The 11,761-nt window shown below is 36.6% G+C and overlaps 3 protein-coding genes and 1 long non-coding RNA gene across 4 annotated transcripts; 1 reads left to right on the forward strand and 3 right to left on the reverse strand.

Moving 5' to 3' along the window:
- Positions 1 to 1,989: 1,989 nt before the first annotated feature.
- On the forward strand, positions 1,990 to 3,856 carry LOC106657722 (otoconin-90). Its single transcript, XM_014379382.2, has 5 exons — positions 1,990 to 2,029; positions 2,145 to 2,412; positions 2,851 to 3,018; positions 3,179 to 3,288; positions 3,630 to 3,856. Exons 1-5 carry the CDS (start codon positions 1,990 to 1,992, stop codon positions 3,794 to 3,796), a joined length of 753 nt encoding a protein of 250 aa, XP_014234868.1. The 3' UTR covers positions 3,797 to 3,856.
- Positions 3,857 to 4,015: 159 nt separating this feature from the next.
- On the reverse strand, positions 4,016 to 6,563 carry LOC106657734 (CDK5 regulatory subunit-associated protein 3). Its single transcript, XM_014379396.2, has 9 exons — positions 6,409 to 6,563; positions 6,061 to 6,235; positions 5,750 to 5,988; positions 5,397 to 5,667; positions 5,210 to 5,325; positions 4,851 to 5,150; positions 4,573 to 4,778; positions 4,323 to 4,494; positions 4,016 to 4,241 (listed from the first exon to the last, which is right to left on the reverse strand). Exons 1-9 carry the CDS (start codon positions 6,412 to 6,414, stop codon positions 4,170 to 4,172), a joined length of 1,557 nt encoding a protein of 518 aa, XP_014234882.1. The 5' UTR covers positions 6,415 to 6,563; the 3' UTR covers positions 4,016 to 4,169.
- Positions 6,564 to 6,763: 200 nt separating this feature from the next.
- Positions 6,764 to 8,290, reverse strand: LOC106657736 (transmembrane emp24 domain-containing protein 3-like). The gene is made up of 3 exons (XM_014379397.2): positions 7,826 to 8,290; positions 7,421 to 7,666; positions 6,764 to 7,342 (listed from the first exon to the last, which is right to left on the reverse strand). Exons 1-3 carry the CDS (start codon positions 7,985 to 7,987, stop codon positions 7,118 to 7,120), a joined length of 633 nt encoding a protein of 210 aa, XP_014234883.1. The 5' UTR covers positions 7,988 to 8,290; the 3' UTR covers positions 6,764 to 7,117.
- Positions 8,291 to 10,952: 2,662 nt separating this feature from the next.
- Positions 10,953 to 11,528, reverse strand: LOC111694430. The gene is made up of 3 exons (XR_002763631.1): positions 11,369 to 11,528; positions 11,185 to 11,299; positions 10,953 to 11,113 (listed from the first exon to the last, which is right to left on the reverse strand). It is a non-coding gene; the product is annotated as an uncharacterized LOC111694430 (long non-coding RNA).
- Positions 11,529 to 11,761: the final 233 nt, after the last annotated feature.

An 11,761-nucleotide genomic window follows, 5' to 3' on the forward strand; every position in this document is an offset into this window, starting at 1 on the left:
CGACGTCGTCTTGGATGCAACCCAGTGTATATTTGTAATAATGACCCGGTAGCGACGACGGCAACGACGAGAGTTATATTATAAATGCAAAACGAGCTCTCGCGACGAACTGCAAACCAAGACACAGGAGTTCGTCAACTGTATACTTCGGGAAAATGTATATGATCAACCGTTGAGCGAGACTCGCGAGTCGCGAACAAGTGGATGAACGAGGCAATGAAAAGCTAGCCCGTTAATTAACCGAATACGTAAATCTTGGCTAGCGTTGAGCGTCCTTTGCGCTTTGTGTTTTGCGATGCACGATCGCGGGTACATTGTATATTTCGACATTATTTATGAACTCGCGATCAGAAGACGATCGTATCCTTCGAGAATTATAAATGTAAAGTATTTTAATATTTTAATCAAAATTATGAGCGTATAACAAATGGGACACGTGACGTAATCCGTACAGGCTACTATCGTGATCGCGTGAGACTCGCCTCGCGGCTGCATCTCGAATTCTTCGCGTAAACGATTATACATACATCGTATACAGGTTATCGCTTCGTTGCATGTGGCATATTACTTATTAATACATGGGCAATTTTTCATGAAACATTACAACGTATACGTTGCAAGTCTCTCAAACTAATCGAGGAATTTCCAAATCACGACAAATCCTCGCACAATATCGTCTAATGTCTCACGGCGGCAACACATAATCGTGTACAGAAATTTTGAGCGTGGAGCGTGCACACACGGGCTTTTGCGCAAGAATTAATATTCTCTCCTGTCTGTCGGGGAGTTAAAAGTCAAATTATCCACTATAAGCAGGTGCACAGGCGCTTGTTTTACTCATTATATACATTGTATATGTTGTGCGGGTAAACGTCGACTATACGCGCAGCATAATCGCGAATAATAAAGCGCCCGGGCGAAAAATAAATAACTCGTCGAGAGTGCCGCAATATTACACGCACACACGTACGGTCTCTATGCATGCCAACCTGTAGTATAATGACAGGCTTATAATGTTACATTATAGCATTGGAGCGCGTTACGATACGACAGATAATACGTCACACATATAATATAGATAGAGAGTTCGCACGTGTATGTACGTGTAACGATAAACCTTCAACTTGAAGGCGGCGCACGACTGCATAGGTGTATATATATATACACGCGTAATAATAGACGCGGCGCGTTCCACCTTTATATTCCATTGCGCGGCTCGCGATTGAGCCACGATGATGTTGTAAAATACGTACACATCGCGAGCTTTGTCATTCGATCCGATCTCTATGTACCAATATGTGCACGCTGCGAGGAACAAAGATCGTCCCCTCGACTCGTGCGCGGTCTTAAATTATATCTATTATCGCATAGCTCGCCGCGGAAAATTTAGACACGAGAAGTGCGCTGCTATGTAACGCCCTGATGGATCATACTTTTACTCTTACTTTTATAACGGAGGATATCACGGCTGCGTATAGATACAAGCTGAGTAAAACTCGAACAATGAAGGTATAATCGCACGCGCAGCTGCGATATACGTATAATACATTCGGCTCATCCGACTAAATCCCGTTCCACGATTATGTGTGCACGCAGCAGGCAGCGAGCAAGGTGCATATATAATATTGTGTACATTATTATACATCGCGAGAGTCAAAGCGCAAGACTGCGCCGATTCACTTTTACTTTAAGGTATACGCACACATATACTCGCACATAATATATGTGTAGTTTATGTACACACACACACACACACACACAACGAAGAGGAGATTTTAAAACAATACGTCGAGACCGTAAATCCCTCTGCACGCGAGAGAGTCGAGACGAGCTGCTTTTTCACGCCTGGCTAAATTATGCCTTGGCGGAAGTCCTGGATATATGCACCCGCGCGGATTTTCAAGATCTAGTCTAACAGAGTGAAAAAGAGAGAGAGAGAGAGAGAGAAAGAAGAAAGGCCCGCATATCGCAACGAATTATCAACAACGCATGGGGTCCTTTCGACTATGTTTTGCTCTCAACCAGTTGCGCAATTATTAATACTGATTTTTTTCCCTCTCGTTACTTTTCTGCTTCCAATCTTTACAATAATTTGCACCGTGTTCTGTGTTGTTTTTTTTTTCATCCATTTTTTCGTTTTCCAGTTGGAAACGCCGTAGACTTGAGGAACTCGAGCGACCCGAGCAGCCATCGTATTGCGTCGAATGAAATAATTTCCGCCGACAACGACGAGGCCACCGACGGCGGCAACGGCGACGGCGATGACGACGACGACGACGACGATGATGATGGAGCAAACACCTACTTGGCTTACAGCGGCTACCTCGATGGGAAATTTTCCATGTTTCGCGATAATTATCAAAATTTCGCCAAGATTAATGCCTCTAAGGAACTTAACGATTCTTCGATTGAGTAAGCGCACTATTTTTTTTTCTTTACTCTTTTCAATAATTTTTCTTTATGCAAACGAACGCAAGTATTTAGAGCTCTTTGACGATCGTTACCTACGCTCTAAAAAATATTTAAGAAGGGAAATTACGGGTGCGTTGGCCAATTAGATTTTTATGCGAAAACGGCTGCGGTGTGCAGTAAATTATTTCGAGCCCGCTCGTCGAAAAACAAGCGCAAAACAATAACCATTTCAATGCCAACTGCAGTGCCTATAGCGCAGTGTCTCAACACCATCTCTTTTGCAATTGTCGTATATTTCTTCACGTTTAAGAGCAGCTCAGCAGCGGCTATAGAGATCTCTTTTTATTGTCCGGGTCAACTCGCGCATGATTTAATAATATATTGACATACATATCGCACAACTGATGTAATCCGAAAATTCCACCGACGAATCGGCAGATCATCCCCGAGGGGCAGCAGCCACGGACACGGCAGAGTCAAAAGGGCCGTGACTCATCTGTACAACATGATACTCTGCGCGACCGGCTGCAATCCCCTGGCTTACAAGGGCTACGGATGCTACTGCGGATTTTTGGGTTCCGGTTATCCGATGGACGGTATCGACAGGTACAAATATTATAATCTGATTTTTTTTACTAATACTCGAATCAATGCGGAACATTTCATTTCATGATTGTACTATTAAATGACTAAAGATAGACTCGTCAATCTCAAACGAATTTTCTATTCATTCAGATAATTAAACATAAATTTTTTCACGATGCAGATGTTGCAAAATGCACGACTGGTGCTACGACGCGACGGAATGCCCGATGTTCATCGAGTACTTCGTCCCATACTACTGGAAATGCTATCGAGGCTACAAGCCCATCTGCGGTGAGTTTCATTATATAAAAGCATATACGCATAAAAATTTCAATCGAAAATAATCGAGCTTCCGGCACACAATCCAATAACCGCTTAATAAATAATAATTCACGCGATAGCGAAGACACATTGAGAATTCATCAATTTTTCACGTGCGCGATGATATCCTTACGCCACACACGTCAGAATCAGCGTAATATATCGCCGTATGCCTTTACATATACTACGAGAGAGCCGCGCGTAATTCAGTTGCACTAATCAATCGCGCGTCATATTCAATTATAGGATTTACGTGCGCGCAACGTGCATAATATGTATATAATGTAATGGGCTTGGATACGATGTTGCAGCGATCGAGCACGGCGATTGGGGCAGCTCGGGATCCTGCGCCCAGAGGCTCTGCGAGTGCGACAGGACCTTCGCCGAGTGTCTGCGCAGATATCGCTGCCCACGCCATAAAGCCGTGTGCACGTCGTCGCCCTGGCGCTTGATACAGAATTTATTCATGATCATCTGACGGGCTTAAATAGAGCTAGTTGGAGCTTCTACTATATAACACCGAGCCGATCATACAAGTGTTGCCACCTGTGCCAATTGACCGTTCACGCTTTTTGCTGTATTATATTTTCAATGTATATGATGTAGCCAAGTTACCATACTGATTACACTTTGTTATTAAGGATCGAATTGTTTTATTTACAATTTTTATTAAATTCTTGTAAAATTTTTCGGTACAAATCGTTTTATCATTATTTATGTTTAGTAAAAGTATAAATGTATTATTATAACTTTAAAACAGTGATAGTTGATAATTTAGATAGTGTTTATGTACAAAATAATAAAATTTATCGCCGGTTCACCGAAAATTTACCGATTTAACCCATCATTCGTTACAATGTGTTGATGATACCAGTTAAAAGTACTTCTCTATTTTTGTATTTCTTGGAAATATCGTTTTCAATCTGAAAATTGTAAAAATGTAATCAATTTTTTATACTTTCAGTGTGTAGTTTTAACAATATTTTGAGTAATAAATTACTTACTTCACTTTGTAATTCTTTCGTTTTCTGTACAACTAATTTTAGTATAGGTCTAAGTGCATCAGCTTGAGAAAGTGTTTCTTCTTGTTTATTTCTCATTGATTGCGCCAAGTCTTGCATTTTCTTGATCATTTTTTGTTTCTGTTTTAAACTAGATGCTAATATATCAACGTATCTGAAAAAATAAAAAAATGGTCAAATTTCACTATGTAAAATATCATCAAAGTTGATTAATTTAAGAGTTTCATTGTACCTGGGTGAATGTTTAATGCTGTGCAAGTGTTTCAGCTTTGTATCCAGTGCTTCAGAAAGAATAACTTGTACGCTGTCCAACATACTTTGTGTTGTATCCACAGTAGTGTGCTGAAGAGATGCATCTTGCATTTGTGTCATATTCAAAGTATTCTTATTATTTTCACTTTTGAATTCATACAAGCGCATTTTTAAAAATGCTTCCAGCTAAAGAATAAATTAAAAATTATTTATTTTACACCCATCATATGATGCATTCAATTTTATCAAATTATTTACCTCATAAAGTTGATTAATAAATTCGTTTCGTGTTTCTGGATTATCTAAAACTGACAGTGCCTGTGTTCCTGTTGCGTGTCCACCATCAGTTCCAACTGATTCAACAACAATACCAGATTCTTCCAGAGAAATATTAAAATCTATTGCTTCTTCTGCTGGAACAGAATCATCTGCTACTCCACCCCAATCAATTTCACCTCCATCTTCTAACTGAATGTCACCTCCAAAATCAATTTCTCCACCATCTAAATCAATATTGTTAAAATCTATTCCTTCAACAGCTGGGCAACCAAAATCAATCTGTAACAGTTTATTTACAAAAAAATTTCTTTAACTATGATGTAAAACATTTTACATACTTCATTATTTTCATTATTTTCATCCTCATCTTCTACATCAATATGATAATTAGGCTCAGTAATAGTTATTGGCGCTTCTCCATATGTATATTCATATGTTGTAGTATTTCCTTTTTCTACAAGTGAAATCATGAGTATTAATTAAAAGCGCATACAAATTTTCAATGCTTGACTTTAAGAATTATACCTATTAAATATTTCAACAATGGCACACATCCTTCATTGCGAGGCATGCCATGAGTAAACTGTACAAAAGCATTATAAAATTCAACAACATTTTCTATTCCATTAAGTTGTTTTATAATCTTGTCATAATAAAGAGGTAGATCAATTATTCTTTCAGCCAACTCTTTTTTGATTTTAACTCCTGAGATTCCCAACTGTTTGCATAAATTATTGAATTCAGATTGTAGAAAATGTTCTGATTTTTTGTACTCTGTTTCTTTTTTTTCAAAGTCCTAGATTAAATGTAATACATTTAATTATTATTATTTATAATAACAACTTTAAAAATAAACACATATAAATAAGTAAACTTACAACTTTCATTTGTTCTAATTTTTGTATTTGTTTTTTGAATCCGGGTATTTCATAACTAACATTCCTAATAAGCATAGAAGCAGCCTCTGCAAGGTACAAATTATCCTTTTCATACATGCGAATAATCTCTTGCCAGTCTTTCATTCTTTGTGATCCATACCGACCAAAAAGATTTTTTGTATCTGCCTCTGTCTCTTTTAATATTTCCACAATTTTTTTACAGTGAAAGTAATTTATAACTGAAAATAAAAAAGACTCACTATATTATGAATTTCTAACAATAACAATTCAGTTTATCAATTGTCACATACATGTTCCTGACAGCAGCTTTGTTATATCTTTATGCTCCGGCATGTCTTGAATAGCATTGTTTATTTTCTCCCTTATTTTTAAAATATGGGTTGCCCAATCTTTTTTGCAATGTCTCCTGCTGACAAGCCATTCAAGTAATTTGCCACTGTTTATATCAATTGGAATATCTTGATCCTAAAAGTATTAAAATAATTTTCATTTGTTGATTCGATTTTTCATAAGCACTGCTAACTTTTAATGTTGTCACGATATCGACATAAATAAATAATATAAATTTTGAAATTAAAGAGATCATTAGTAAACTAAAACATATTTGCAATAACAAAAATTTTGAATTATAATTTTACCTCCATAATGTCGAATAGCTAATGCGTTACAAACTAATCACAGCTGGCAGCAAGTGACAGAACAGCAAAACGTCGTCGGTCGTCCAGTTTTACTGCTACAAAAACATACGGGAATTTGACGCGCGAAGGTTATGTTTGTTAGTACTGTGTGTCAGACTCAGTGTATCTGCAGATACTAACAGTTCATCCGCGAAACAAGTCGGAAGAAACCTGACACGTAGGCGCTTTTTTTCAAGTGCGGTGATTTAATATCATCTGTCAATGTTTTCAATTAATTTATTCAGTCGAAAATTATTGAGCTTTCATTCATTGTAATTTTAAAAACATGATGATTATAACAAAGAATAAATGAAAATTGAAGTAAATTAAAAATTTTAATTTGGTTTATTTTACACACATAAATAGTATAGTAGATTTAACTCACAATTTCTCAAAACAGACTCAAGAACATTATCCATTTTTTTTTTTTTTTACAGAGACAGTTTAGATTATTGGCAAATGTAATAATAAAACTTTTCTTAATTTAAATAACCACACATTACAGATGTTCATACATGTATCGTATTTTACAACTCATAGTAACAACATTCTGTATTTTTATACATCCATACTCAAGCTCTTGAAACTTTGGTGGAGCTCGTTGATCAGAGACAAACAAAAGCTTAAAGTACACATAAATAACAAATTATTCAACCCTAGACTAAATAATTTAATATAATGTAGGTTTTCTGTCTGTGAAGAAGTTTTTCAGAACTAACACTTGAGCAGCGCTGATAACTATAATAGCGATAGCTTCTTGAGCAGACCACCACAAAACTCTTTCATTCAGATCTTCTGCCCTTTTGCGTCCTTGAGCCTCTCTCAAACGATGATGAGTTTGATAATCAAGGATACTGTTCAAATTTTTGTGAATTTCTTGAGCCGATGACTCCATCTGGAAACACATAATATTTTTCATTAGAGTCAAAGAAATGCAGAAAAGTACAGTATGTGTTATGAAAATTAGCTTTACCTGTGTCATAACTGTGACGTGCTCACCAAGTCCTGGCAGAGGAAGCTCATCTCCAACTTGAAAATCTATGTACACTAGCTTGTGTGAAAAAGTAGAAAATTCATTGCTAAAACAAGCAGTATAAACACCGGACACTGTTGGAGTAAACGTGTGTGCATCGTACTGCATCTTCACTTGTCTATAAATAATTTCTTTTGTGGGAGACTCCAGAGTAACATCAACATCATACTGGCCACCAGTGACAACCTAAACAAACAATCAGATCAAAATATGTCATACTAGGCTGCAGCATGTGCGTGTCAAGTAACTATGGCTCGCAAGCAATATTGTTTGACATCAGAGAGGAATCTCTGTCAGTAAAGCTTCATAGCAGCCGGAAAAGAGCCGAGGTGGCGAGCAACGAACCTGAAACTCCAACGTGGAGGTGACGTTCTTCTCGATCTCCTGGTAGAAGCACTCTTTGGCGTTGTCGGGCAGCTCGAAGGTTAACTCAACGCCAGCCGCCCCGAGGACCAGGCCGAGTATCGTAACCAACGCAGCGATTTGCGAGCCTAGCATCTTGGTCATCGCGGCCTTAACATATGAAGCAACTTTTTGCTAAGCTGCACTGCCAATTTTCGTGCCGAGAGAAATCGAGCGCGGTGCGTCCGTGTCGTGATCCGGTGCGGGCGTAGAGCTGGATGGGCGCAGACGACTCGCGAAGCCGGATGCTTTTTCAATGCAACTTGTTATATGTACTATAGAAATAGCGCTGCTGTAGTTATGTAGAAAGCACGGGGCAATGCTGCTGCTGCCGCTTCTGATTTCTGCCCGCACATACACACAGCAGCTTTTACGCTAATACAGTGTTAGATATGGCAAGTTGACATTGCGCACTGCGTGCGTGGATTAACGTGGCCATAATAAACGTGTCGCATTTGTATACGTATGTCATTCGTGAGTGTGTATGAATGTATAATAATGTAACGTGTGTAGGTATCATACACATTGTCAGGGGTCCGGGAGCTTCGTTTCAATTATCAATGCCATGTACGATAATGTGTTATAACACCTGCGCTTGGATAATATTTAATTGGCAATTATATTGCAGCAGCTAATCGACCCAAAGTCGAGCGTTGATTGTCAGTTAAACAATTAGAAGTCCCACTCGAGTATTTACATTTGAAGATGGTTAAACCGAGCTACAAATTTTTTAGCATTTTTATTTGTATCTCATTGAGCATGTACGGAAAATTCAAAAAAACAACATTTTTCATTGACTATGTGCAAAAAATATTATAATTACTTTACATATTTGAAATTTCGTAAGTCGTATCGACCGTTGGTAAATTGCGAATATCTTTGCGCAGATTTGCGACACGTTGTGGAAGATGATTGAGTCGAAGATTAGGCATTGACTTCTGCCGGGAACTTCAAGTTCTTCCCAGAGGAAGTCATGGATCGATTTATGCAAAAGACTCTATAAAGATCTAATAACAGTAGAAAATCCACGTAAGTTTATAAAGAATTCGGAGTCGGCTCGAATTGAAAAGTTTATAATTTTCTTGAATATTTATTTTTTTCTGACTTATTGACAAGGAAAGTAGATAACTATGATACATTTTTATTCGATTTATTTTTCGAAAAGTACGTAATCAATAGTTCATTATAAAAAGAAAAATATATCAAAAACGGAAAAACTTACAGCCTTCAATTGTAAAATCAATTTTTATGCAACCCTGAGAATTTTCGATGTTCGAATCTTTTTTTATTCATCAAATGTTTGCTAAATATCCAGAAAAAATGTTTCATAAAACAATTAATTTTATATCGCAAAAGTCAAAGAGCCAAGTATTTTAAGGTCGAGTATTCATCGATCAAGGAAGGGACACATTATTTTAAAATTGCGTTTTTCTAATGAAACTGTTGATATAGCAAAACTAAAAGTAATATGTAAAAATCTTAATAGTCAAGATTTTTCATTCACAGCCCAATAAGGAGGAGTTACGCAAGGTTCAACTGATGATTGGAAATTTGAAAATTCGAACAGCAATACTTTTGAGAATGAATTAAAAAAGAAATATTTTTTATATACAAATAGTGAGTAAAACAGTTTTTTCCAGCACCATGTATTAAATGAAAAGTTGAATTATTTTTGTTGTTTTCCACGAAATTGAAAGGTATTCATGTGCAAGATTTTCTAAAAATACAAAACGTGTATATGTAAGTGTAGAAGTCTTCCTGCATTCAAATGTTTAACAAATCTCATACTACTCGATCCGATTATCTTCATTATGTGAGCTTTCTAGTTACCTTTAAGACCTTATGATTTATGACAATTTTACATTCGAGTGATTTTCTATGTCCAATTAGGTGCGACAAATTGCACTCTCGATAAGTTTACTTTTATTATGAACGGTATATATGTGCTTCTTAAGATTACTCCGGTATCCAAATGATTTGTGACAAAACTCACATTCGAAGGATTTGCTCCGATCATGTACTGTGTTTATGTGAGTTTTGAGATCACCTTTTCGTCCAAATGATTTGCGACAAACCTCACATTCAAAGGGTTTAATACGATTATGTACTATATTGAAGTGAATTTTGAGGTTACTTTCGAGTCCAAATGATTTGTGACAAATCTCACATTCGAATGGTTTGCTACGAACATGTACTCTATTTAAGTGACGTTTGAGGTGACTTTTTTGTCCAAATGATTTGTTACAAATATCACATCCAAATGGTTTGCTCCGATTATGGACTGTTATTATGTGTTTTTTGAGATCACCTTTATGTCCAAATGATTTGTGACAAACCTCACATTCAAAGGGTTTAATACGATTATGTACTATATTGAAGTGAATTTTGAGGTTACTTTCAAGTCCAAATGATTTGTGACAAATCTCACATTCGAATGGTTTGCTCCGATCATGTACTGTGTTTATGTGAGTTTTGAGATCACCTTTTCGTCCAAATGATTTGCGACAAACCTCACATTCAAAGGGTTTAATACGATTATGTACTATATTGAAGTGAATTTTGAGGTTACTTTCGAGTCCAAATGATTTGTGACAAATCTCACATTCGAATGGTTTGCTACGAACATGTACTCCATTTAAGGTGACTTTTTTGTCCAAATGATTTGTTACAAATATCACATCCAAATGGTTTGCTCCGATTATGGACTGTTATTATGTGTTTTTTGAGATCACCTTTATGTCCAAATGATTTGTGACAAATCTCACATTCAAAGGGTTTGCTGCGATTGTGTACTATCCTTATATGTTCAGTGAAATTACTCTTGAGCGAAAATGATTTGTGACAAATGTCACACTCAAAGTGTTTTTTCTGATCTTGTTTTGAATTTATAAGCGTTTTGAGATCACTCTTGTATGATTTGGTTTGAAAAGTTTTTTTGATTTCAACCTCCTTATGCTCGTCAAATTTCAATCGGTAATCGACTTGAAATGAAAAATTATTATGATAATCGTAATCTTTTTTTATCGAAATTATCAAATCTTTATCGTTTAAGTAACTGGTCTGAATTGGATTTTCTTCTTTCACAATTGGTGGATAATTCTGAAACTCAGTTTTGCATATGGTTGTCGATAGAGACGGCAGTTCAAGTTTAACATCTTTGCACTCAAATTCAATGGTCATCTTTTTCTCCAACTTTTCGTTCAAATCAATAGCTTTGTTCATATGATTTCTCTAAAATTAAAATTATTCAATAGTTTTGATAGTGGAAAATTAGAATACAATTCGTAAGTCATTTAACTCACTATCGATTCGTGAACCGGGAATGTTTTAAAAATGTTTGCTTCGGGAGAATCCACTGGATCAAAAACATGATCATCATCGGCTTTCAGTCAAGTATCATTCATTTCTTTTTTTACCCTGAAAAATAATCAAGTTTGATGAGGCAGTAGATTCAAAAATACGATAGAAATCACAAAAGAGTTATACCTGACTGTATTATCTATGTTTTCCATCGCTAATCATATGATATGTATTTACTATGAATTTTCACAATTCGCACTGAAAAAATATTTTAGGTTAAAGGCCTCGAGTTGCCAGCACTTTACCTCGAGTTCCTAGACACTTTGACGGGTATAATTTTTGTAAACACTTACTCATTACTGCAGGAATTCATATCCTCGACTGAACGTACTACTCGATAATCTGTGAGGTGACCCCGCGATTGAGATAGCTCCTTAGCGACGACCCTTTCCCCTTCCACCGTCGACTGATCGTAGGTACGCAGTTATGTGCAATGCGACATAGGCACTTGGCTGTCCTTAAAATGACACCAGAATTATCAATGAAAATTAAATATCTTTGAAATTTTGAATCTGTGAG

Source organism: Trichogramma pretiosum, unplaced genomic scaffold (genome assembly GCF_000599845.2).
Source record: "Trichogramma pretiosum strain Unisexual culture from Peru unplaced genomic scaffold, Tpre_2.0 scaffold79, whole genome shotgun sequence".
Classification (NCBI taxonomy): Eukaryota; Metazoa; Arthropoda; class Insecta; order Hymenoptera; family Trichogrammatidae; genus Trichogramma; species Trichogramma pretiosum.

What these genes read in the sequence shown, in the direction of transcription:
- LOC106657736 (XM_014379397.2), bottom strand. Translation starts at nt 7,987, where the DNA reads ATGACCAAGATGCTAGGCTCGCAAATCGCTGCGTTGGTTACGATACTC. An exon ending in CCTCCACGTTGGAGTTTCAG is followed by an intron (nt 7,667 to 7,825) that starts GTTCGTTGCTCG and finishes TTGTTTGTTTAG; the next exon opens with GTTGTCACTGGTGGCCAGTA. An exon ending in ACGTCACAGTTATGACACAG is followed by an intron (nt 7,343 to 7,420) that starts GTAAAGCTAATT and finishes ATGTGTTTCCAG; the next exon opens with ATGGAGTCATCGGCTCAAGA.
- LOC106657734 (XM_014379396.2), bottom strand. An exon ending in AAAGCTGCTGTCAGGAACAT is followed by an intron (nt 5,989 to 6,060) that starts GTATGTGACAAT and finishes TTTTATTTTCAG; the next exon opens with TTATAAATTACTTTCACTGT. An exon ending in CGAAAGAATTACAAAGTGAA is followed by an intron (nt 4,242 to 4,322) that starts GTAAGTAATTTA and finishes TACAATTTTCAG; the next exon opens with ATTGAAAACGATATTTCCAA.
- LOC106657722 (XM_014379382.2), top strand. Translation starts at nt 1,990, where the DNA reads ATGGGGTCCTTTCGACTATGTTTTGCTCTCAACCAGTTGC. An exon ending in CCGATGGACGGTATCGACAG is followed by an intron (nt 3,019 to 3,178) that starts GTACAAATATTA and finishes TTCACGATGCAG; the next exon opens with ATGTTGCAAAATGCACGACT. An exon ending in AGGCTACAAGCCCATCTGCG is followed by an intron (nt 3,289 to 3,629) that starts GTGAGTTTCATT and finishes ACGATGTTGCAG; the next exon opens with CGATCGAGCACGGCGATTGG.